At 36.8% G+C, this 27,703-nt stretch overlaps 1 protein-coding gene and 1 long non-coding RNA gene across 2 annotated transcripts; both read right to left on the bottom strand.

Moving 5' to 3' along the window:
- Positions 1-13,151: 13,151 nt before the first annotated feature.
- On the bottom strand, positions 13,152-14,707 carry LOC110942093 (F-box protein CPR1-like). Its single transcript, XM_022183805.2, has 2 exons — positions 14,623-14,707; positions 13,152-14,591 (listed from the first exon to the last, which is right to left on the bottom strand). The coding sequence occupies exon 2, from the start codon at positions 14,585-14,587 to the stop codon at positions 13,394-13,396; it is 1,194 nt and encodes a 397-aa protein (XP_022039497.1). The 5' UTR covers positions 14,588-14,591; positions 14,623-14,707; the 3' UTR covers positions 13,152-13,393.
- A 9,157-nt stretch (positions 14,708-23,864) lies between these two features.
- On the bottom strand, positions 23,865-27,343 carry LOC118479803. The gene is made up of 3 exons (XR_004860862.1): positions 27,083-27,343; positions 26,309-26,389; positions 23,865-23,995 (listed from the first exon to the last, which is right to left on the bottom strand). It is a non-coding gene; the product is annotated as an uncharacterized LOC118479803 (long non-coding RNA).
- Between the last annotated feature and the right edge of the window lie 360 nt (positions 27,344-27,703).

Genomic DNA, 27,703 nt, shown 5'->3' with positions numbered 1-27,703 from the left:
TCCACATCTGTAATCTGAAGAAGTGTTTCGCTGACGAATCACTGGTTATACCGCATACAGATATACACATAGATGAGAGTTTGAAGTTCGTGGAAAAACCATTGTCGATCGAGGATCGACAGGTGAAGAAGCTTCGAAGGAAGTATATACCTATTGTAAAGGTCAAATGGGATGCCCGTAGAGGTCCCGAATACACGTGGGAAGTGGAATCCACGATGAAGGAAAAATACCCTCATTTGTTCCAGTAAATCTCGAGGTCGAGATTTCTTTTAAGGGGGTGAGGATGTAACACCTCGAAAATTTACGTCCAATAATGCATTGACACGTGTCATAGACTTTGAATATGCGAAAACAAACTTTAGAGGGACTAAAGTTGACAAACGGTGAAAACTATGGAACGTAAGGGTCCAAAGTGTCAACAATGGATAAATAGACTCTATAATAACCCTACATAATGTTTATAACCCTAAACGGATGGATCATGGATCATACGAAGCGGAAAATGCACGAAAGTGAGGAATTACAAACTATAGGGACTAAAAGTGTCAACATGTTGAATTTATACCTCTGATTGAACTTTTGGCAGCCCCGAAGCTTTGTAATGCTAGAATATACTCACTTGAGTATGTGGTAAAAATTTCATGAAGTTTCGTTATCGTATGAGAAAGTTATGGCCAAAACCGTACTTGAGGGGTTAAAAGCGTCAACGTCGAATTTCATGACCTTTCGGGTGAGCGCAAAGTTAACCGAGGACATTACCATGTTGGTAAATGTCCCAAGGTTCTTAAAAATCAAGTTTGAGGGTTTACGAGTCAAGATAAATAGCCAAAACCTCGTTTACGAAGAACAGGGACCAAAACTGCAACTTTTAAGCAAAGTTTGGAAGCTGCAGACCCCAGGCGCCCGCCTGAGGCCTTACACGGGCCGCGACCCAGCGCCTAGATGCAGAACTCGCGACCAGCTGCTGTTGGGTCCGAATTTTGAGTGCTTGACATCTTTAAGCACCTCCCTTTTGCACCAATCGAATGCCATGCATGTTGGGACACCTGGGGGCTCCTTACAACACCTGAAACCTCCATAAATCAGACCAAATTCATCACTTTTGAGGGTCTTGAGTAGTAAACAAGAACACTAGCAAACTTGCAAGAATTCACCAGGCATTCCAAGAGCATTCTGATCGACAAGGCTACTTCCAAGTCCTATCTAAGCTTCATTAGGACTCTTGTAAGCATCCATAACTTCCTCTAATTCGTTCTAGCATAGATTTTTAGCCAAAAGTCAATCCGTCATAGTTATAGTTTGACTTTTCGATTAAACGAATTTGGCTCTGTCATTTCTCAAATTGAAACCACTTATAAGTTGGTATTTATGTGGGAAACAAACCCTCAAAAGGGTATTCTCTGATTCCCACTCTAAGCATGCTATTTGTCGAGTCAAAGTTGTTCTTAAAAAGTCAACAGGAAGTGTTTTTGCAAAATATAGCATAAATGGTAATGTAGATGATATGCAATCAGTTTGATCATCAAAATGACTTTATAATAAATGTAAGAATATGTTTTATCATGATTAACTCGACAATCTTTAGTATAAACTCGGATGGGAACCGAAAGTCTTATAAAACGACTTTTTCGTTGACTCTCGATTCGGATCCATGCATGCATGTTTGAGATCTGTATTAGAGTTTATTTTGACCATTTTTATTTATGTGTAACTCTCTGGAATTTTTACAACTTGAGTCTATGCTTAACCGATTCATATGCATGTTTCCGATTTATGCTTAAAGTTGACTATTTTGCCCTTTTTGATATAAAACGTGATTTTTGGAAAAATGAAAGAGTAGAAACCTTTATTACTGATTTATAAACTTGCACCGAAAATTTGATATCAGTTGGAGGTCCAGATTTTGAGTTATGGCCGATATCGTAAAACTATAGCTTTATGTTAAATAAACGGCGCATTTAGCGTATAACCTATTTAAGGCCACATTTTGATATAAAACTTTTTACCCACTGATGGTATATAATATTTTGGGATTTTTGAAGATTTTTATTTAATTTTTGGCTGATCGTATCATAGGTCTCCAAGTTGATTCGGTTAATGCCGGTTTTGACCTTTTAAGCCATAAAATGAGTTTTATAAATCCTTTTGACCCCAAACCTTTTTCTACTGATTTTATTTGTTAAATAAAATACTTTGAGCATTCTGGAAATATAAAAATCTCAACTTTCTTTTGAAAACCCGGAAACGGCTCTAAATCGCCTTTCTAAGCGTTTTTAACGCATAGTATGCGTTATACCCATATTAAACATATAAGGATTATACCTACTGATGTATTTAGTATATTTTTATAAAATAACAGTAAGTATAAGCTTTTGAACTCAGAATTCCAGTTTTGACATTTTTAGCTCTTGTGAAATTACCAAAATACCCCTACGGTGCATAGTTTGATTTTAAATGATAAGTTTTGTATAGGGGTCATACCCTACTATTATAACATGTCAAATTAAGTATATTTACTGTATAAAACAGACCTGTAACTCAGATTTCCAGTTTAACCCTTTTATAATCTTTTAAATGACCAAAATGCCCTTATAAGGCATAAATTGAGTTTAAATCTATTCGGGGCATAATAGAACATAACTTGCTGATATCATATCATATTTAAAGCATATTATCTCAGGGAACTTGCATATGACTCTTTTGGCTACCCGTATCGCTCTTTTAGCGCTCGGTTCGGTTTATGTAACTAGTTTGCATAAATTGACCGAAACGGGTCAAACGTTATCATTTTTGTCTCAAAATCCAGAATGTATTTAGTATACCCATATTATGCAAGTATTCAAACTTGTCGGGTCTAAATCACATTCTATCCGGTCTTCGCTTAATCGTGCGCTTGAACCGTATCGTCCTTAAAACTAACCGGTCAAGCTTAGGCTTAAATAAAAGACCCGTTAGGAATCTAATAGGTTATTATAAACCTTTGTTCCAGAATAGGAGGCCCAGTAAAAGCTACCCTCACTTGCCAATTGTGATTCATACTTACTCAGGTAAATACTTTTAACTTATTTTCCCTATACGGGCTTGGGTTACGGTATATAGAATACCGCTTGATCGAGCGTACAAATCTTGCACCCTTGGGTGTTCAAGCGAATAATTTGATCGGCTCGTTTAAATAGTCTTGTGTTACTTTAAGCCTTTGGGGGGTTAATGACCATGTCCCGGATATCCTTGGCATCATCTTACGAGATGGCCACGACCTGAGCATGGGGTGTAGGCGTACACCCGTCATGTATAACTCTTTAGTGTGGTGTGTCTATTAATCTTTAACCCGGACAAGATCCCGGGCTACTGAACGCACGAGTAACATGTAATTCGTTCACAAGATTTTATTGCATAATTATCCCAAGTTATAAAAATATTTTATGCCATGTGCATTTAAATCAATTTTCAATCATTTTCAAAATGAGTCAGTTAATTTGTATTTACCAGTGTAAACTGACGTATTTTCCCAAAAGGTTAAGTGCAGGTACTACACGTACTAGGCTGGCTGTCTCCTAGAGCGTCCACAATAGTCTCGCAAGCTCGGACGACAATAAAACTGTTGAACAATTATCTTATTTTATTTGATCCGCCTGTGGATCCGTTTCAACTACTCGTGATATTTAATATTACATTTTATTTAAAGTTGAAATGAATCTATTTCTGCTTCCGCTGTGCATTATTATATTGTGTTGTTTGTCTATGATGATGCCAACTACGTCACCATACCCTCCACCGGGCCCACCGGTGACACGTGGAAATTGGGGGTGTGACACTGAGGAGCAGTGGTTGCTGCTAAAATCTGCTCAGGTACCCCTGCTTGTGTTTTGCAAGGTGCTAACATACGTGAAAATGTTTCAGATGTTAGACAATTTATTGCAGTTATTTCACCTTGGTTTATTAGAGACAAATCATCCTTACTGAATTTCTTTTGAAAATAATAGCTTAAAAACCTTGGAAACAGCAAAAATGATTTGCTTTCAACATTATTAACCAAATCTTTAAAGATTTCCCGAGAATAGTTATAATTTTCTTCTTGAAGAATCGCATATCCCAGATTTTGAATCTTTATAGGGATCTCATTGAAAGAAGTGGTTTTGTTTGAAACACATACTAGGAGGGTATGAAATAAAAATCTTGGTGCAGGAGGAAAATAACCTTTTTCTAAAGTTAATTTCGTCATCATTGTGGCTTCATACCCTCTTTCAATGAAGTCAATGTGCAACTCGTTTTTGGTGAAGGAAGTTTTACCTGCCTGATCATCGAGTTGGAAGACTTCGGAGATGGATTGTGGTGTAATGTGGACAGCTTTACCCGTTATGGAAGATTTGATTGCAGTGACAATGTCTCCTTGCTTTTCAAGGGTTGCATTCTTCCAAAACTCCCTTTGGGTTGCCAAGTAGATGGGTGCGTCGGCTGTGAGCAAAGTTTTGTACTTTGATTTTGCCATGGTGGTGATAATGGAATCGAAAACATCTGTGGTTCCTGGTTTTGTGAGAAGACCCAGGAGATTGTGAGATTTTTTGAATGGAATGTCAGTGGTGGTTGCCTTTTGAGAGGCCGTTTTCGAAGATTTTGATGTGGGTTTTGCAGATGACTTCGATTTTTTCATTTTTGAAACGATTGATCGAAGGAATTTTGTGGGAGATGGAAAGAAAAACTGCTTTGAGAAGAGAATTTTTATGAATTCAATTCGACAGTAAAACCCTGTTTGGATGGTGAGTGGGGAGTTTTATAGGAGAGATAGTGAATGCTGACGTGGCAGCCGTTACAAAAAGTCTGACACTATGTACTGCCCACGTGACAACCACTGGTGAAGATGGAGGACAGTACTTTGGATGAAAGCAACTGATGAAAGCAGTGGAAAGGGGGCAGTGGATGATTTTTACTATCAGTAGATAGCATATCAGTGGATAAGACACTGCTTTTGAACAACAGTGGTTATCAAGGAATGAGAGAACAGAGGTTGCCTTTCAGCAATGGGCAGACTTTTTGAAGTAGAGCAGACTTTTGAACAATCAGTCGTTATGGCAGACTTTTAAGGATTTTAATGAAATTTTCATTTTTAAGCTATTTTAAAGGATGGATTTTTGATTTTCTGAAAACATTTTGTTGCTTTTATTCATAGAAAAACAAGATGTTGCTTGTTATTCCATGTTTAGCATTCCAATCCTAGAGACCAAACTTTCAAAAGTGGCTGTATCAAATGCTTTTGTGAGCTCATCTGCCAGCTGGTCTTTAGTTGGGACATGATTCAGAGAAATCAAACCTTTTTCATAGCAATCCCTCACAAAGTGATGTCTGATGTCGATGTGTTTGGTGGTAGAATGAGATACTGGATTTTTGATGATATATTTCAGCTACTGACATCCCTACATAAAAGAAGTCTTTTGAGCAATTTATATCAAAATCCAATAACATATTTTGATGTTACAATCAGTTGGGCTTTTCAGCAGCAACAACAATATCATAATATTCTTCAATCAGTGGTTGTTGAAACATCTGCTGCATGTGTATAGTCAAAACACTAAGCTTATTGCCTAGGAATTGATATCCCCCTGATGTAATCTTTTCACACTCTTGGTGTCTGTGCTTGTTTAAGTATGATAAATCTTGACAATCATGTTCCTAGCATATGCAATGTTCTTTGAGGACCCACTTTTTGCCGAAAGAATTCTCATCCTTTGGCTGTGGCACAAGTTTTTCAAGCTTGTTGTCACTGAACTGCTGAAGCTCTTCTTAGGAGACAACTACCCAACTTTCTGTCTTTCAATGCTTTATGGCACTTTGACTTGTTGATGGAGTGGTAGAAAGTCAACAAGAAGACACATGTTTTAGGATAGCATTTTTAAAAGAATCCTTTTCATTGATGTTGCCAAGAGAATGGTGAAATGGTTGAGTTTTAAGGAGGATTGATGTTTTAACAGGTGGAGCTGCAGATGTGAATCATCTGAGCTAACCACTGCTGGTGACTTTGATGATCCAGCAGTAGCTTAAAATGGATGTGAAAGGATTTGAAGGAGGGGTTTGGCACACTGAAGATTTTTTATCCACTTTTGATGAATATATATCAACAGTGGTTTGGTGAAGTGTTGGTGGAGAATTAGAAAAGCAACTTAGATCAAACACTATTTGTACATCAGTGGATGAGCTTTAACAGTTGTTTTGTACATCTGCTGCTCTGAAGATGGAAACGATTTTGGTATCATGTCCAAGATCTGATGATGATGAATGTGGGTCACCTGCAGAACCAAATACTTGACAAACATATTTTAAATGCAAGTTATCAGAATTAATCATAACAGCAGGGTTTACAGGGATTTTTAATGCAGCAAATTTACTTGTTTCAGCATTCAAGGTGTTACCACATGTTTATCTATTTCAATTTTTGAACACTTTTATAGATTCCTGACAGTGGTTTAGTACCCCATATGATGGAAACCTTTTTACTATGGCTACACATTTTGTGTCATTAGAGCATGAGCATCCAAGTATTTTAAGGTCTGTTAGCAACCAATCTTTGATCAGTGTTATAACAAACTTGAGTTTGACATGACCTTGACACTTGCACCATTTCCTTTTGATCTATTTTCAAGGATAGTATCACCAAAAAATAAGGGTCTACATCCTGACAGGAGTTTGAACTTTTGCTATAAAAAACAAGTAAGAGTACAAAATATATCATTCAAAAAAATAAAGAATAATATATCCTGTTTTATTTTGAGAAAACTTTACAAAAAAAAAGAGTAAAAGTTTTCTGAAAATAAAGTCAATTAGATCTGGTGTGTCTCAAGAGTTAAAATAACTTTGAATAAGGTCAAAATCACTTCATTTTCAAGCTTAGGACAATGGTCAGTGGTTTGAACCAAAGTCCTGTAACCACTGTTTGGTACCATTTCCTTATCAGTTGATTGTTACCATGCAGATCTATTTTTGGTTTTCCTTTTGTAGGATTAACCGGTGGACTCTTAAGTGTTTTGGGTTTATACTCTTTTCTTTTGAATTCAAAAGTTTTGAGATAAGCACACTTTTGAGTTTTTGCAATTTTTCTTCTTTCCCTTTTTGCCCTTTCCATAGAAAAGTATTGAAACTTTTTACTGGAAGGTTTTCAAGGAAAGAATACTCAATCCGAAATCATTTTCAGCAACGTTTTGAGAGATTTGGACATTTTTGCACTTGCTTATGCCAAATTCCACATTACTCATGATCTGGATATTTTGACTGCTGATTTTCTTAATGTATTCTTAACATAGTTGATTTTGGTCCTTTTAGAGAAACCTCAACCTGTTTTTTCAATACATAAGATCTAAATAGCTAAAGTTTTAATTTCCCTCTTTTTATGCTAACAAAAACACTAATGTTATCATTTGAACATAGATTTTCGTTAACATGAGGCAAACACTTTAGAAGCAGTCATGATAAAAACATCACAACCTTCATAGAAACAATTGAAATCAATTTGTAAACTAAAGAGATCATACCATAGTTATCAGCCATATTTTCAGATCTGAGCACTATAGGTGTTCTATGCATGATATCATTTGTTGTATGAAGTTTGTGTGTCATATGACTTCTTGGTTGTTTTACAGAGTATCAGATCCATCATTTTGAACATGATTTCTCGTTGCCCTGTTTTTCAACTGAATACAATCAACCTTAGTATCAATGAATTTTGAGCTGAACTGTTATGTCAAATTGATTGTTAGATCGAATTTGACTGTCCAAGCTCTGATACCAATTGTTAAGATCTGAGGCTCTCATGATTGAGTTTGTTTGTATAAATTGACCAGTAAGAACATATGAAATGATGTAAAGTGCAGCGGAAATGGATACAAACTTTGTAAACACAATTTCAGAAAGGAGAATAGTATGCTAAACACTTGTTTTACTTTGAGTCGAATGATTTCAATCAAAATCAAAAGATTACAATTATGCTTACAACACTAAGCTCCCCCTCAGCCTGATAACCCAAGGTTGATTGCACAAGATGAAAGGATTGAATTGAGGAGTAGAACTCACTCAAGACCATCAAATGTAACAGTACAGAGTACTGCTCCATTTATAGGCAAATCAAACCACTGAGGTATCTCAGCTGACATCACCATGAAAGTGACATCTAACCTCCTAACAAACTCTAACCTCTGATCTATACAAATACTGCTTGTGTTAAACTACTGCTAATACATTCTATTACAAACAGACTTTAGAACAACTGCTGCAACCTTCTACTGCTGTGAACCCAGCAGCACTTATCCGGATCAGCAGTGCTTGACTCAAGGCAGTAGATTGAATCAGCAGGACTTGAGTCTTCATCAGATCTTTAATTGAGCAGCAGTTATTGGTCAGCAGTTAGTAAGATCAGCATATAGGAGGTCATCAGTTGTTGTAATCACTTTCAAGGGGAGAGATATGTATATCAGCATCTGCTTATTCTGAATCCACTGAGCTGATCCAGTTTTGGCTTTACATTATCTGTTCCTCTGATAGGGTTCAATCCCAACAAATAATAATAATAATAATAATAATAATAATAATAATAATAATAATAATAATAATAATAATAATAATAATAATAATAATAATAATAATAATAATAATAATAATCATAGTTTTGAAGAAGAGAATGTCATATGGCATTAAGTGGGCTCTTGTTTTAGTATGATAATGCCATGGCATTATCTATACTTTTTATTAGTATTAGATAATGAACCGAATTAGTATCGATCGAATTCTTCGACATAATGAACTTAATCGACCGAATTTCCCTGCAGCGCAAATAAAAACATGAAAGTATGAAACCCCATGGTCAAACATGGCCAATCATGTTACACTATGTTAAATGGTCAAACATGTCATGTTTGTCTAATTATTAATTATTATTAATATCTATTAATAACACAATGGAATGGAATTGAATAGTGTTTGTCTTTATGGGTTGTTACTATTCATCTATTTAGGCGGCCATTCTTCCTGGAGACTCGTGTCTCCAGATTTACAACTTACTCCTCTTCATGGTTTCACTACCTATGAACCGGAAGAGGGAAAAAGGGAGAGAGAAGAGAGAGGTGCGGTGACCGGAGCGCCGCACCACCACCACGGTCACCATCGCCGGCGTGCCACCACCACGGTCACCATCTCCACGTTGTGGTATTTTTAACATTCTTAGGATTTATTTGTTGTACATTGTGTTTTCATGTTTGTAAGATGGTTTCTTGAAACTGGGGTGGTTTCCTTTAAACGTGATTGGTACATGAGATCTGTGAATTAGGGTGTTTAAAACCCTATATTCCCACTCTGTTTTACCAAATTGCAAACCTCTCTCTCTCTCTCTAAAACGTTTGGCCTCTCACCTCTCTTTTTCTCTCTAAAATGCTTGGAAACTGTACATCGCTGCCCGATCCGTATGGCGCAAATATGTTGTTATCAACGATAGAAAGGGGAATGCGTGGTGTTAGAGAGAGAAACGGGGTAATGGGTATTGCACCACCATTGCAGGAGGTTCCGGCTTCAAGTCGGTGTTTTGGTTTTTAGTTTTCTTTGCATTATGTGGTTTAATCTTGGGTTAGTCTGTGGTTTTGTTGTTATCGCCACTGGTATTGTTGTCGTTTCACCGCCGACGATGATCGTGGCCTGCCTATTGGCGACACTGAGCCGTCAAGACGATGACGATCTATTAAATCTGAGTCTATTGGTTTAGTTATTTCTATTTTTTATTGATGCAGGTGGTTGTTCTTTGTGGCAAGATGAAGGCGGTAATGATTATTTTTTTGTTGTCTGAGTAAATCGTTCAAAGTTGAGATTTGCCGCATCTTGGTGTGGCATTTTCCGTTGGAAATTGAACGGATTTTTTGGTTTCTGCCGAGAAGGATGCAGCCATGGCGGTCTAATTCCTCTTTATTCTGATACATTTACTGTGATCTGAGCCTAAGTTTTTAAAGATTTTTTTTGAAAATGTTTATAGATCTATTGGCTTACGTGTTTAGTTTTGAAGTTGGTAAAGTAGTATAGAAAGAGAGAGAGAACAGATTGGGAATTGATCCCCGGTTAAACCCAAACCGACCCCAGACCTGAAACCATGAAAAAAAAAACATAATCAAGAACCGGTTGTATGATTAACTTTGGGTATTTTATGGTATGGTTATTCGAGTTTGCAGATCAGAACCAAGACTGACAAATAGAAATGGCTTTAGCTTGGAATTAAGACTATGGGGTGTGGAGGGGTTTGGGTTGGGGGCATTGTTCAACACGTGGCGGGGGTGGGATCCAGGAGGTAATACTCCAAAACTAGGGGTGTGGCGTGGCCTAACTTGGCGTGGCCATCCATGAGGAATTTTTTGGCCGCCCCAACCCACGCCACACACACCACAGTCTAAGTTTAGATATCTTCAAATCTTCCATGTTCTCTTGACTTTTCACCTGTTACGGTGGGGATGACTTAAAACCAAATGTTAGCCTAAAAGAAGATGAAAAGGTTTTGAAATTCAAAGATGGTTTTGGTGTTTTGCATATCACCTGGAAACCACATAGAAAAATGATTAAAATAAAAGATAAACATCTAGGTAATTTAAACATGTAGACACTGAAGAGACTTGGGCGAAATATGATGAGATGTCATCGTGTTTATCTCTTTTACAATTTACTCCTCTACTGACACAAAAGTAAAGTTGTGGGAAATATAATTTTTTAACTACGGAGTTTCTATATAAAGTTGTTTAGTATTGACAACTTTGCTATCATGGGGATGCAAATGAAGAAAAATCAAAGTGAAATAAGGTTTGAGGTTTGGAATCGTTCAAAGAGATAATTTAGAGAAAGATTTAACAGTGAAACCACATAAATATTTATTTGTTTGCAACTACACAATTGTTGATATAATGTTTAATGTTAGGGTGTGTTCCCAAGTTAAAAATCCCTCCCCATCCCTCCCCTCCCCTCCATGTCTTTCCAAATTGGAAAGACTATTATCAGGCAAAAAAAAACCCCATTTTCCCTCCCCTCCCCTCCCCTCCCCCTGTTAAGTGGATCTCTGGAACACAGCATTAATGTAAAAAATCCATTAAAGTAATGGCTAAAGTACGATTAACGAGTCTACACATATATCATGTGTGTAACAGTGTCATACGTTAATGACATCATCGTAGTGTGTGAGACGAAGTTACAAACGCTAGGTTGTCGTCGCAACGCGAGACGTGGGTAAAAAACTAGTTTATGTAAAACACGATCAATGCTTGGGCAGTACGATACCAACAAACACTCATTGATAACCATCTAAACCGGGAAAACAAAATGAGTAAATTACAAGTTTTGTCCTTTATGTTTGTACCAAATTGCAGGCGGTGTCCTTTACCTTTAAATTTGACGACTTTTGTCCTTAACGTTTCAAAATCCTGCACGTTATGTCCTTTAGCCCTACTCAGTCAGATTTTTTTGTTAAATAAGGTCATGTGCCTTGCACATGAGGGTATTCTTGTCATTTTACCTCTCCAGAGACTATTGAGTAAATAACTTATATCAAGGGACTAAATGTGTAAAAGATTAAAGAATAATATATTAATTAAAAACCCAATCTCTCTCCTTCATCTCTCATCTTTTTCCCCATGTTCAGACCAAGAAGATGACATTTTTTTGCTACCTGAACAACACCAGCAAAATCAAACTCACATAACACACCACAAAGCTTAAAACACTACCTGAACAACACCATCAAAAGCTTGATTCCAGACACGAGACTGCGACAACACAGCGCCAACACCAACGCCACCATCGCAACAACTTTAACTCTCTCTGATGTAATAAACTCCAGAAAATTCGGCTCCGATGCTTCATCTTCGTTAACCGAAACTGTAGGCTGTGCATCGTCCAATGAAACCCTAGGTTTTGGGAGAAAACTAGATGAAATTAGAGTTCTACATGCTTCGTGGTGGCTTTGGATAGTTGGCTTTGAAGTTTGGACAGTTGAATTTGAAGAAGATGATTTGGAGAAAGATTTGATGGTTCTGTTTTTTCAAGGGTTTTGGAAAAAGTTAGAGTGGTATGGAAGATGAGAAGAGAGAGTAGAGATGAAGGAGAGAGAAGAGACACTTTTGGGTTTTTAATTAATATATTATTTTTTAATCTTTTACACATTTCGTCCCTTGATATAAGTTATTTACTCAATAGTCCCTGGAGAGGTAAATTGACAAGAATACTCTCATGTGCAAGGCACATGACCATATTTAACAAAAAAATCTAACTGAGTTAGGGCTAAAGGACATAACGTGCAGGATTTTAAAACGTTAAGGACAAAACTCATCAAATTTAAAGGTAAAGGACATCTTGATACAAACATAAAGGACAAAAACTTTTAATTTACTCAAACAAAATACCCAACGCGGGTCATCAAATACAAAAAACCTAATTGAAATGTAAATCAAGCAGGAAAACATATCGACTTATCAAACAAGAACACCCGATTCAATCGCATAAACACCCCATTCAACTTGCTTTTACATTAGAGAAACCGCCCTTCATTATTCCCAGTGTTTTTATAAATGCTTCTGGCCTAGTGGGCTCATGTATATCAGCTAAGAGGCTATAGTGTGTTAACCACACTTGGATGTTAACGTGATAACGGTACTTGTTTACCTCTAAAGAAGGCGGTGACTTCTTTGTATGCACTATGATTAAGAACCCATCAGAATCTTCAATATTTAAGAAGCTACATGTACTTTATGTTGTTTTTCCAGATTAAGTTCACTTAATAATGTGTATATTTATTATCCTTTAATTTACTTGTGACCTAAACGACGCAACCCAACTTGCCATTTTCCCACCTCTATTTGTAGCTATTACAGTAGCAAGCTTTCACAACTTCAGTAGCTATTTAATTGCCTGAAACACAAGCTGATAGTTCTATACAAACAGCCATTTTGAAACCTCTATCTAAGTTTTTTAAGATCCATGATTTGTCCAGATTATTTTGACTAAATAATATGTAGATTGATTTTCCTGAACAAGTGTTGACCCCACCCAAACACCCATTTTGCAATCTCCTATTACACAATACATACCCTCCAACATCATTAGCTATTTAATTTTTGCTTATATTTCTTATAGCATTAATCAAACGTACGTATGCTCAACACAAGAGGGAATAATAATAATAATAACAAAATCATCAAGAAAGTCACTCAAATAAAAGTTTGCAGAACTTGAACTAAAACACAAAATAACATAAATTTAGCCCTGAGACATGGGTGACTGAAGGGCATACCAAATATGAAGTGATGCACGTTACGAAACCAAAGCATCTTGATAATTCACGATCATCTTCTATTGCATGAAATCAGTACCTTGCTTGTATGCTTCAAATGTCTTATGCTTGTAGCTCTCCGCTTTGCAATGTTGCTTTACCTTGGTCATAAATAACGAAATCTGGTTGATCAAGCAGAAGTAGTGTTTCAATGTGAGGATACACACAAGATGAATAGGCGGAAGCATTAATCTCAAAATCATTGATGTCTTTTGAATCGGGGTCAAAAGCCACAAGCACTGAACTATCACGCTGTCCAGGATGACGTTCTACACTTTCAATTATAAGTTCACCGTTCTTCCTAAATCCCTTGACAGATAAATCTGGCGATTTAATTGTGAATATCCTTACAAATGACTTCGGGACACTATCTAGCATCACCCACACACCGAAACCTTCATCATTCATAAAGGTTTTAATCACAACAAGAGACTTCCTTACCTTAGAGATGGACAAATTATAATCGTCCGCGTTGGCTAAACTGTCCGGGAGGTGTATTTCTCCAAATTCTTCACTTGTCAAATCAAATGTAACAATCAGGTTATAATAGATACGACCACGACCAGTATTAATCCCATCAAGAGCAAGCCAATAAAGAACTCCGTCTATGACTACCGAATCCATATTAAAGTGAAATGATCTACTTGGGAGACTGTTGCTATACGGAGCTCTCCAAGCCCCCGTGCTCAATGTAAAAACCTCAACTTGCCACGGGATGCTACTTACACTTTCTATATCGATCCACCTATCAATAACATATGTAATCTTGACTATCTTAGGGTCCGTAGTCTCACCACAAACCCCAAAACCTACAACTATTCCGTATGTAGTCCCACTTGGCAGATTAGGCACAATAACACCAACTGCTTTTCTAATAGAAAGATTACAAACAACAGCCATGTCCTTTCCAGAATCATCAGAGCCGTACAAACATACCAACCCGTGAGAGGTACCAATTATGGAAGAATGTTGAAGTACGTTAGCCAACAGGGGAAAAGAGTAGGAGAGCTTCTGGTGGGGGAACGTGTCGTCTTCATCAGCAATTGAAACATATTTTGTCTCTGAATCAAGTGGGTCATCGTAGGTTACAAGCAGACGTTGCTTCTGCTTGTTTTGGGTGCTATAATGGTTGATGAAAGGAGAGCTGTCGATGAGAGACTTCCAGGGTTTGGAGACGGTTCGGAATTGAATCAACGATATGACGGGAAGTCTTTTGATGATTTCCGATTGGATTTCGAATGGTATGTTGTCTGACATCTTGATTTTGAATATAGAGAATGATGATGATGATGTATCGTAGCAATTTATTAGGGTTTACAGAGAGATGAAAGGGAAGATGAAACGATTCAAGTGTGTAAATGTAAATTTATAATTAGCAACTCTGGGCCTGTGTTGGGCTCGTGAAAGGGCTTTTCAAGTTCTCTACAACCACAAAGATATCAAACTTTGGGTTTTGGGTGCCCCAAAAACCCGAACTCGGGTATTAGAAAACAGGGTTTTTTAAACCCGAACCCGATCCTACCCGTAGGGTAGGAACCGGGTATTTATACTCTGTTTAATACCCGAATACGAACCCGAGTTTTTTCGTAGCCGGTCTGTATCCAGGTTTTCAACGTACCCGGGTTTCCGTGATACTCGTACCCAAGTTTTTAATACCCGTAACTGAAAAGTCAAAACCCGGACCCAAACCCGACCCGAGTATGGCAAATATCTGAAAAGTCAAAGCCCGGTCATACACGTACCCGGGCATATACCTGAACCCGGATATTGAAAAAAACCCGGTTTGTGCACCTCTACTCTCACACCTCTACAACTAAAAGGATATTTTGTTTCTAAATTATCAGCATATCATACGGTACTCGCACCTATCCGAACCGCTTCTAATGGGTTGCTTCAAAATACATGGAAATGAATTAAAGAACTTGTATAAAACATGTATAAGACTACAAATCACCAGGTATGATAACATGTATGATTAAAACATAGAATCCGAGACATTTTATTGCATAAACATTAAATAAAATTATGTAAAATATGAAAATGGATCGGGTTACAAAAAAGGTTCAGGTTCTAGGATCCATTTTTGATGATGTTCCAAGAGGAGGCATCATAATCAGTGACCATCATCCACAAATTGTTGTTGCACTTATCAGTTTAGTTCATCAAAAGACTCTTCAAGATTAATTGGGCATTAATCCAAGTGTAAAAAACACAAGCTTTATTCATGTAACTTTACTGATTAAAAATCACGAACTTTGCATAAAGGCTCAAACTTGTATTTTTGAAAAAGATGTTAACATTATGCTTACCCCGTACGTAAGTAGATATTCAAGTGTTGATTTAGAACATGGACCGTTGTGCCATACGCGTTTAGTCGGAAGTTTAGATAAGATAAAGCAAATTCGGTATAAATTTCGGTAGCTTGACGCTTAAAATAACCATATGTAAAAGCTTCCATTCAGTGGCGGAACCATAAATTTTTAACTGGAGGGTCATTATATATTTTTTTTTGAAAGGCCAACAAAGAAATTTTATTCCAAACAAGGTACCAACAGATTGTTAATACCAATTTCAGTACAGCACCACATTTCAACTTACAAATTTATACAGGTAGGTTAAAACTACACCACATCTCCCATGATAACTCCTGGACTTTTGCTCGATTCCTTAACCACAGAAACCAGAGAACTCTAATCTCCTCTACCAACCTTGCGAGGTGGGCTAGCTTCCTGTCAAAAACCACGTCATTGCGGCATTTCCAAATACACCAAATTGTCGTTTGCACAATGGTGAGGATCACTTTTTTCCATTTATAAGAACCCCTCATGTGATGATGCAACTTTACCAAATCCTTGAACTCAAAGGCATATACTGATGGAATTCTGCACCACCTTGACACATAGTCCCAAACTCCCTGGGCCAGATCACACGACACGAACAGATGGTCCGTGGTCTCATCGTGATTCCCACATATTCGACATAATAAGGAGCCCGTGTTTATGTTCCTCTTTTGTAACTCAACCATAGTAGGAATTCGGTTTAGAAACACGCACCAAGACAAGAACTTTACCTTAATAGGGGCCCAACTATCCCATATAAACCCACCTTCCCGATCCGGATAATTAGCGAGTTGCATCTTGAGCCTGAGACTCCGAACTGAATACGTCCCCGACTGATCCGCTTTCCACTCCCACATGTCCCTACCCGAACCAAAATATACGTCCCCCATAACCGCCATCAGCCCTTCAAGTTCCAACAGTTCCTCCGCCGATCCCGGCTCCCTAGTCCACTCGAAATTAAGGATCGTAATCCCATCCACCACCCGCACCCGACTAGCCACTGGAGAGTTTTTTAACTTTTCCAACCTGAATAAATTAGGACAAAAGAACTGCAGGGGCTTATCCATGACCCAATGGTCCTTCCAGAAAAGGATATTTAGACCGTCTCCCGGGATCCCTCTGATCAAACCTGGCAAATCGACACCCACGTCCAGCAAATCCTTCGAAATTCCAGCCACTTGTTTCCAAATACCCGGAGCCGATAACCTAACTGGAATATCACACCAATTTCTCGAACTACTGTGTAAGTTCCAGATTACATTCCTCCATAGACACGGCCCGTCAACCTTAAACCTCCACCACCACTTGGCTAGTAAGGCAGTGTTGGCTTCTTTTAAGGACCAAATGCCTACTCCCCCGAGTTCTATTGGAGCCATAATCCTCTGCCACGCGACCCATGACATCTTCTCGTGCTCGGGATCTGACCCCCACAGGAAGTCCTTCCTTAGCCTTTCCAATTGTTTTATTACCTTCATGGGCGCCTTATAAAGAGAAAAATAATAGGTCGGTAGGGCACTGAGCACCGACTTAATTAGTGTAATCCGGCCGCCATAGGATAAGGTACTCGCTTTCCACACCGAAAGACGTTTCTTGAAAATGTCAACCACAGGTTTCCAGTTTTTAACCAAATTCATGTTCGCGCCTACTTGAAGTCCGAGATGTTTGAAAGGGAAAGATCCGATTTTGCACCTCAGAATGCTTGCCATGGCATGTACCTCCCCTTCATCCACCCCCACCCCGTAAATCGAGCTCTTTGACAGGTTCACTCTAAGACCTGAAACTAAATAGAAACACCGTAGTATCCTATTCAAGTTCAGGGCATTTCGTGAGGACCACTCCCCGATAAAAATTACGTCATCCGCATACATGAAATGAGATAAAACCGGCCCATGGGTCTCGCATTTAATACCATCAAATAAACCGATACTGCATGCCTGTTTAACAACACATGTCAAGGCCTCCATTGCAAAAAGGAATAGGAACGGTGACAGCGGATCCCCCTGTCTCAACCCCCTAAAGCACGGGAACTCTTGAGTTGGGGACCCATTCACCAATACCGAAGCCCTAAAGGAGGGTCATTATATACTGCATGCCCCTAAAGGAGGGTCATTATATATTGCATTAATTCTTTAATAAAAAGTTTATTGAGTAAAAAATATGATTAATTAAATAAATAATAAATAAATAAATTAAATAAACTAAAAATATAAATAAATGATAAGTATTAAATAAGTAAATAAAAATCGACAAACTAAATAAACTAACAAAAGTATAATAAAGAGTAAACTATCATTTTGGTCCCTGTGGTTTGGGCACTTTTGTCATTTTAGTCCAAATCTCAAACTTTTTAAATCTGGGTCCCTGTGGTTTCACTTTTGTTGCCATTTTAGTCCAAAATTCAAATCACCTCCTATTTCACTATTAAAAGCCGGTAGTTTTGTCTTTTTGTTCAGGGGTATAATCGTCCATTTTTTTATAACAGTTAAATCATTAAATTAATTATACTCATTTAATTCCTTTATACCTCCCATTTAGCCATCGTCTTCCCAAAAAAAACCCCAAACATCAGTTCATCTTCCCCAAAAAAAACTTTAGATCTGAGAATCAAATCTTGTAGCTGGGAATTATGTCACCTGAAACAAACCCTACGCAGTCCGCACAAAATCGATTCGAGTTTTGTAAAAACTTTAGATCTGAGAATCAAATCCTGTAGTTTCCGATCGAATCCTCTACCGATTCTTTCCTCAAACTCTTCAATCAAATCGATCAACACAAGTTCCTGTTTTGTATCGGATTCAACGATAACAATAGCTATATGAACAAACGTTTGCGTAAGGGTTTTGATAAACTGTCGATCGAGACTCGGTTGCACCGGCGAGTCGGGAAACCTCGTGTGAGTTGACTCGACGAGTTATGAACGATATGAGTCTGTGTTTACGTTGTTGAGCGTTACACGAGTGTTCGATGAGAGTTTTTAACGTGGTTAGGTGCGTAGACAGAGTAACAAGGTGCGTATCATTGCAGAGGATTGATTCCGATTCGTGTTCGAACTCGAGAAGTGCTTTAATAGCATTCGGATGCGGATGAGGTTGAAACTATGTTGTTATCGGTTTGTGATGTGACAAATGGCAAATAACCGGTGACTCCGTACAAACTAATCACTATTTTATTTACATAATCTCATGCATTTAGCGTAATTTAATTACGTAACTTTGTCGTAAAACAGATAACAGTGTCAGGACAAGAAAACAAAGCTAAAACATATGTTGATTTTCTTCGTATTGCGAAACCAATAAAACAATGTCCTAAAAGTGTTGGTAGAAAGTGTTGCGCGCACTATTCACGGTCACACTATTCATGCCAGCAAAACCGTGAAAACAGAACGAAACAACGAAAAACGACACACAGATGACATAACTGAGTCCATTTACATAAGAAACCACTAATGAGAAAACATATCTTGCAAAAATCTAGGACTTTCCGATACAACGCCCTAAATACTAAAACGTCCATCTCGCTAAAAATATGAGATTTTTAACTCGTCCGAAACTATAATTAAGCATTTCTGGAACTTCGGAATGATAATAATTGATGACATATACGCTAAAACACTTTGGAAATATTATTGTAGTGTCCAAAATAACAAGCTTCCGGTACTATATCGCTATACACATAACTTGTTCGTTAGCGACCCGAAAAGCTAGTAAGCGGTATTTTCGCCACAAAACAACCAAACGAAGAAGCTAGTGAACTAGTTATGCTTATTTTAGGACTCGAAATCACTTCATGTATCACTTGACGGCGGAATAACAACTTGCGACAAAACTTCGTCGGTACGACGCAAAAGTGCGTAAACTAGCCGACGCCTAAACGGAAAGCATTTAAGGTATCAAAATGCAACTTACACTAGTCTAGCGAACTAGTTAACAATATTTTAGCGTCGTAAGCACCCTAAATAAATGTCATAGCATCGATGGTAATTTAAAACCATAGCTCCCGGTACTATATTTCACCTTCCCTATATCACCCGGTATTGAACTGACGAGCAAATGAGTAGCATTTTTACTATCCAAAACTAATACCAACTAATTTAGTGAACTAGTTAAGATCATTTTAGCACCCTAAACATGATTACTTCCTAATGATGCAAGAATATATCAAATGACTTAAATATCTATTCCAAAAAGTCTACATGTCTAGATGCATTTTATAAAAAAAAAATTACCATAACCTACATCTCTAGGCTTATAATTTCGGCTAAAGTGTCCCCACACACACACCATACTTTTGGTGAAAAGTTGATAAAGTTGATGGATGGAGCATGGTCTTGAAAGATCTTCTGTTGACAAAAATCAAGACTTGATATTATGATAACATCACACCACTCATCCTCATAATCCCTACAAACTTACAAGCAACAACAACTCTCCTTCTTCCCTCTATACCTACGGCCACACAAACATTTATACAATTCCATTTTTCTTTCATAAATAAAGTATAAATCAAGCATCCTCCAACCATATTACGAAGATCTAAGAAGGCCCAAGTCATGGAAGCTTTGTGGGAGCATAACTTCATCCTTTGGAGCTTCAAGTTCTTCATTTTTCTCTTCATCTTCTTCACTAGTTTCTACCCTAGCCATTGTGCTAGTAGTAAGATACTTAAATCCCTTATTTTTTTATATACATCTCATGTTATATTGTTATATTGTTATATTGTTATAAATGTACAAGAAAAATCATCTTAAAGCTCATAAATAACCAATAAAAAAAAACACAAGAAAAAAAAAGATAATATAATGAAATATATGTTATTCTTGTTGATCTTGATGTTTGATTTAGTGTACATTATGTTAAGAATTATGATTTTGTAATATTATGCAAAAAAAAAATGTGTGTGATTTAAACATGAATATGTTTAAATCAAGCAAGATCATCATCTTCAACTTCATGAACTTTATGTGTAGAGATGAAAATGATTTTTGAAAAATATAAGGTTGTTAATGAACTTAAAAGCATCACTTTTAAACTAGTGAAATCGTGGTATAATCTGAACAAGGTTATATAAGCACATGGAATTTGTGAGTAAGCCTAAAAAAAATATATATTTATTTTTAATGGATTCAAAAGATATATAAAATAAGTTCATGAAGATTTGAGGATGGTTATGTGAGATTATACTTGAAAAGTTATGTTTTGAAACTTGACTTGAGATAATGATGATGATTTGGGTTATAAAAGTGTGTTAAAAATACATTTAGAAAAACGTGGAAAACGTCATAGTTCATGGGAAAATATGGCGAGTTTTTCTAAAAATCTAATCGCGATTAAAAATGGGATTAAAGGGTGATTAACAATGTTAAACGCGATTAGTGGTCATAAACGTCATTTTGGAAACACTAATGAGAATATTTAAGTCTTAAATATTCAATTAGTTTTATGGACTTAAACTTATTCTTTTACAAAAATAAATGGTTAAAAATGTAACCGTATATATGTATATATAATTTTTGGTAAAAGTTATATATTTTTCTTTTGAAACTTGTCAAGTGCATGTAATATGGGCTATATGTGTATGTATTAGATACCTATAGGGTGTTCAAAATAAATACACATACATGTTCCTACATGGTCCAAGAAATGCTAGTAAACCGGACAATTAAATAAAATGGCTAAAATGGAAATACATAACACTTGACGACAACAAATTGGGCGTATCGACATCGTGAACAAGTTACTACAAAGTCGAGTCTAAAATAACATATTTTAGACATTAAAACGAGCACATATCTAAACGATCGATAACAAGAATCCGGAAAGTCTAAAACTATACAAATTACCAAGTATTTTTCATAGGAAAAATGAACTTATTTAAAGTTTACTACTTGGTAACATTTTGGTAAAAATTGCAAGATCATGTTAATGGACCAATAAAGTTAGAATTGGGCTTATCAAAGCTAGTAATGGGCTAGGCCCAAATTCCTTAATACATGGGTTAGGGCCCAACGACAATATAACATGGGCTCGGCCCAATAACAATAAAACATGGTTTAGGCCCAATAACATAGATTACATGGGCTTGGCCCAATAACATTAAAACATAGTTTAGATACGATAACATAGATGACATGGGCTCGGCCCAATGGCATGAGCAAGGGCTCAATTACACGCGTGCGCGGCACGAAGACATATGAAGGGTGAAGCTCGTTCACCTATAATTCAATACGTATAGAATACATGTATATACATAACAATCAAGCGAGTAAACTATCAACGCTCTAAAATACAAAGTTGTTCCAAAGATGACAAACGAGAACAAAATAGAGAATTCAAGATGAACAACTTGTACGAGGTCCGAAAGACCTAGTGTCTAACGAGATTACTACACATGTAGGTTATTGACACGTACGGACGCTTACTTCGGTATCATAATACACGGAACGCAAACTTGGGAGTTCATGTCCCTCCTTTCACTGATTTCAATGTTTTGTTTTCAAAAACATCGATGGGAAATACATGCTAAAACTATTGGTATGTTAGTTACGGAGTAGAAGATAACATGATCAATGTGCATAAGTAGGATGATGACATTAGTAACCATTAATCACATAGTGACCAAGGTGCAAAAGGTGTAGATCTATTGGGCTTGAGGCACGCCCCACTCCTAGTTGTTAACCGTGGAGTGCTTTTGTGATCCCAAATGATAACAAAGTGTTCTCGGTTTGGTTATTTACTTATGGTACATTATGTCAGGGGCTCGCTACCCACTGATAGATCCTTAACAGACTCCATGAATGAATCAGAACATACCATGATTACAGGATTTCATTTTCATGAATACTACGATTACAAGATTTCATTTTCATGAATACTACGATTACAAGATCTCAATTTCATGAATACTATGATTACAAGATTTCGTTTTCATGAATACTACGATTACATATGATAACAAAAACTGCATGAACTCGCTCAACTTTTGTTGACTTTTTAAAACTACATGTATTTCAGGAAACAAGTCTTGAGCCGGTGATACATGATTGGATGCAATGATTACCTTTCTTACGTTACACGCAACACGCTTCCGCAACTAGCAGGGTGTGACAGATTGGTATCAGAGCTCCGATTGTAGTGAACCGGGGACAAACTTTTATAAAGTTTGGTCTACAATCACCAAGGGCTCTCGCATGAAAACAAAGTTGATAACATTACAAAGATGATTTCAAAAAGTATGACAAAATGACAAAAGGTTTTCATTGTGTCACTATAACATGAGGATCTATCACGCGGGCTCAATCATATGTAACGAATAAGAGTCAATGCATGGGTAGTCTATAAGGAATAGACAAGAAAACATTAGGAAGTACATGTGAAACACGAGAACAAAAACAGCATGAGATTTAGTGATTATATATATATATATATATATATAATGTTTTTATATATGTGTTGTACGGAATATTTTGCCCTGAACGAAAATACCTTTGACTACGAACTCTAATGTTACACTTGACTCACGTGGTGAGAATGATGACATCGCGTCAATTACGAAGCTTGCGGCGGATGTGGTCCCTGAAAGAGACCCTAAAGCATTGATCCCGTGGGAGATGGTTGTTTTCCGTCAGATGGTATATGTCCGGCTTCGGTAGTGACGACGAGGCGGAGGTGGCGGCCTTGGATAACAACTCTACTAGTGGGAGGAGGTCCCTAAAGCTTATACTAATCGTGATTGATGACACTCTCGTCTAGACAAGGAAGATGAAGTACTCATCTGAAAGGTGCCCCTCCGGTTGCTATTATTACGAATTCCCTTATTTCTATTACGTCTAACGTTGTGCCCTTTCACGAATAATGACACTGGGCGTTAGCACGTGGACCATCACGAAGGTCCCTTCTACGTTAAGGGTATATAAACAATAGTGTCCTTTCTTTGACTGGTCGTTTGTTTGAACGAGAGAATGCTAGGGTGACCATGCAAGACAATTTATTATTACGGGGGCCCACGTAATAACAAATTGTAGTGCATGGGGAATCCTGGTGGGCTCTGTGGGTCAAGCTAATGATCACTATCCATTCGAAATGTCACACCCCGACCCGCAGCGGATATGGTACGGGGCATGATATGATTGTTTCATAGCTTTTGACATTTATTTAAAGTTTGAATATTTAATATCAACAATATTAATTTACCTCACATAACCAAATAATCGTTCCAAATACAACCACACAATATTCAAAATACAAAAGGAAAATAACGTAGGTCTTGATTTAATTATTCTAAGGCACAATCCTATGTGTCTCCTCAAGAAGCTATCAACCTTGTGTACCTGTTTCATGTGTAAAAGAAATTTGGGTCAACAATAGTTGTGTGAATAGATCTTTATTTGTTTTTATTTAACCTTAAAAGTTTAGTTGATTTTATTTTAAAAAAATTATTTAACATGCAATATTAAGTGTAGTAGGTGACATAAATCAACCTATCCATATGTAAATAATGTAACATGACATAACAAACCATAAGAAATGAAACAATGATGCGGTTCAAGCCCCGAAAGGCGAAAAGCGATACTATGAAACCATGATGCGATTCAAGCCCCAAAAGGCGAAAAGCGATACTATGATGCGATTCAAGCCCCGAAAGGCGAAAAGCGAAAAATGATGCGATTCAAGCCCCGAAAGGCGAAAAGCGATACAATGAAACACTTGACACAAAGCGGTAAACACAAATAGCATATGAATGATAACATGTAATGCACGTACGAAACAGACCATGAGCACATATAACACTTAACTTGGCATGTTATTGTAAAGTATACGAAACATAGAAAATGTGGCACATGAAACTGTTGGAAATCAGGCCCTTGATCAAATAAACAAACACGTAATATGAACAAACTTGTTCGACTCTTTTATTAATTTATCAATGAAAGCACACTAATTACAATGACTCTAACTATCTATTTATACTAAACTTATTCTAGTCCTACCCCGACTCAAACTCTATTAATAAAATAAACAAAACATCCTATCCTACCCATACTAGAATTAATTTACTTGCATGACATCCTAAACCTACCATAATTCAAAGCCTACAAACTAGATAAACCTATCTAATAAACCTAACAATTATCCATATAAAGACTCAATAAACAATTCAGTATAATTATCTATAGCCCGTCTTTATCTTTATCTCCTAATTCAAGATTAACTTCTTCATTCTCCCCCTTAATCTTGAATTGGACTCACTTCATATCCGCATCGTTATCGACTACTCCAATCCCTTGACCTCGCTTCTTGCTACTTGCTAATTCGTTCTTGCTTGCTTATGTTCTTTCACTCTTTTCTTGCTTTAGCTGAAAACGGTTTTCTTTCTAAAACGTGCTTTCTCGCTTGATTCGAATTTGTTCTTACTTGCTTGCTTCGAATCAACTTTCTTTCTAACTTGCTATTCGAACCATGCGGTTCGGTCTTTCTCGTTCTTCTTTACGAACCACACAAGTTCGCTTCTTTCTTTCTTTCGGTTATCGATTATCTTTCTTCTTTCTGATCGACTTCCGTTCTTTCTTTCTTGTGGCTTGCTACTTTCTTACTTTCTTGCAACACCATCTTTCTTTCTTTCTTTCTTATGAGGCCATCTTACTTTCTCCCGAAGCGACGCCTGCCTCTTTTTTTCACTTTCTTGTGACGCCTCTTCTATCTTTCTTGCTTGCTTAATCCAAATTGGATTTTTACACGAAAAACTTCCCAAAAAAATCACCCGTTGACTTCCCTTCATGGCTAAGAAGCTTTTGAAACCCAACCTAGATTAAACCCTTTTGCTACTCCTTTTGGTCGATCAACCTCCAAATATCTTTGGTTAAAAACAATATCAAAAGCACAAAGTGTATCTTTGTTTTGCTCCAAAGAATTAGCCGACAAAAATTTACTCCTTAGTTAAATTTTTCTTCCCATGCATATCCATACCCAACAACAGTAACATCACCCAAAAATCTAAGCCTGACTAAATGATCTTTATAAGCCTTATGTCCACCTCCGTATAACCTCCAATTGCAGCACCGACTTTTATTGTCACCTTCACCATTTATTTTTTTACTCTTCTTCGTCTTCAACTTCTACCGGTTCCGCCACCATTGCAGCCCCGCGAGCCGAGGGGTTGCTCCCCCTTCTAAGAAAACGACTCTCAAAACCGCAGGCACCAAGCTCTGATACCAATTGTTGGAAATCAAGCCCTTGATCAAATAAACAAACACGTAATATGAACAAACTTGTTCGACTCTTTTATTAATTTATCAATGAAAGCACACTAATTACAATGACTCTAACTATCTATTTATACTAAACTTATTCTAGTCCTACCCCGACTCAAACTCTATTAATAAAATAAACAAAACATCCTATCCTACCCATACTAGAATTAATTTACTTGCATGACATCCTAAACCTACCATAATTCAAAGCCTACAAACTAGATAAACCTATCTAATAAACCTAACAATTATCCATATAAAGACTCAATAAACAATTCAGTATAATTATCTATAGCCCGTCTTTATCTTTATCTCCTAATTCAAGATTAACTTCTTCAGAAACACCCCAAAAAGTTAAGGTGACAACAAAAGGGGAAAGTAAGATCTACTCACAGTGGTTGCGTTTGTGATTCCTTGGAAATAACGCACGAGTAAGGATTGGAGAAATCCAAGAGGACGAACAAACGGTTTATCCTAAATGTTAAAATGTCACGTAAAGATCTAGTTAATATTTATAATAAAATTCCTAGTATTTGCCATTAGATTATATTAAAAGATTGTAACGATCCGCTAATCAGTTATGTTATTAATAAATAAGTTAGAGGTATTATAAAAGAAAAGAATTATAAATAAAAGAGAAATGATAATTATCTATTTAAGATTTTAATGTATAAGAATAAAAGGATTGTTGAAAAAGGAAATGGGAACTGTCAAAAAAATAAAATAAAATATGGAACTTGTTTGAACCGAAAATGAAACCTATTAGTTTTAAGGTCCTATTATCAAAATATGAATTTATCAAGAAAATCATTAAGAAGAAACAGCCCAACTGAACTACATAGCTCGTTGTGGTAAGTTTGGTTTATTATTCCATTTAAATAAATGTTAGGTGTTATCTTCCCTCTTAAAAAAAGAAAAAAAAAGGGTGATCAGTTTGCCATTTGCAGTTTATGTGAGAACTTAAAATATCAAAACAATCTAGTATTTAAGCAGAGGATTAACGAGGGAATCTAGTATTTGCAGTTTATGTGAGAACTTGTTTTGTTTAGCTTTTAAATAGGTTTTGTTATCATCTTCCTTAAATCGTCTGATAGAAACCGATTATAAATATATAATTATTCTTGTTTTCGTTTAGGAAAGCATGAGGAAATAGAAAGTGAGGTATACCAAATACGTAACTAGTCGAGCCGAGTTCCAGTTGTGATCTCCGTTCGGCTTCGGTTACTCCGGTGAACTCCAAATCTCGGGCGAACTTCGAAGCGTAACGAAAGGAGGTTGTGGTTGTGTCGAGATGTGTTGCAGTGGTGAGGGAGTGACGAAGGGTCGGTTTTTATAGCGATCGAAGGTCCCGCAATATATGGAAACGATCGGTGATTGATTGTACCGGTTCGTGATTTATGTATAATAAGTAAACGCGAAACAAATCCAATCACTGAAAATCAGGAGCCTATGAAAAGGAAATAAGATCGCTATACGCGGTTGTGTTTGAGCGGCAAACTTGAAAAGAAATTTAAGTGTAAGCCGTATAATAATTGTGCGTGTTGTGGTCTGCGCCGTTTTTTTTATTGTTTCTTTTTTTTGGTTATTGAACTTTCATATTTTTCACCAATGGTCCCTGAAGTTTAACTTTCTATAAGATGAAATAACAGTCCCTAAGGTTCATATGTTATTTTGAATCCAAGTTTCTTTTAAACTTTTAAGTAAATACACCACTAGTCCCTCAACTTTATTAATTAGCTAATCTAACACTAACTTGGTTAGTTTATGTTATTAACTTTACAATTAAAC

This window comes from Helianthus annuus, chromosome 6 (assembly GCF_002127325.2).
Source record: "Helianthus annuus cultivar XRQ/B chromosome 6, HanXRQr2.0-SUNRISE, whole genome shotgun sequence".
In the NCBI taxonomy this organism is placed as follows: Eukaryota; Viridiplantae; Streptophyta; class Magnoliopsida; order Asterales; family Asteraceae; genus Helianthus; species Helianthus annuus.
The sequence above is the reverse complement of the archived record's forward strand: the minus strand, read 5'-3'. Positions and strand labels throughout refer to the sequence as shown.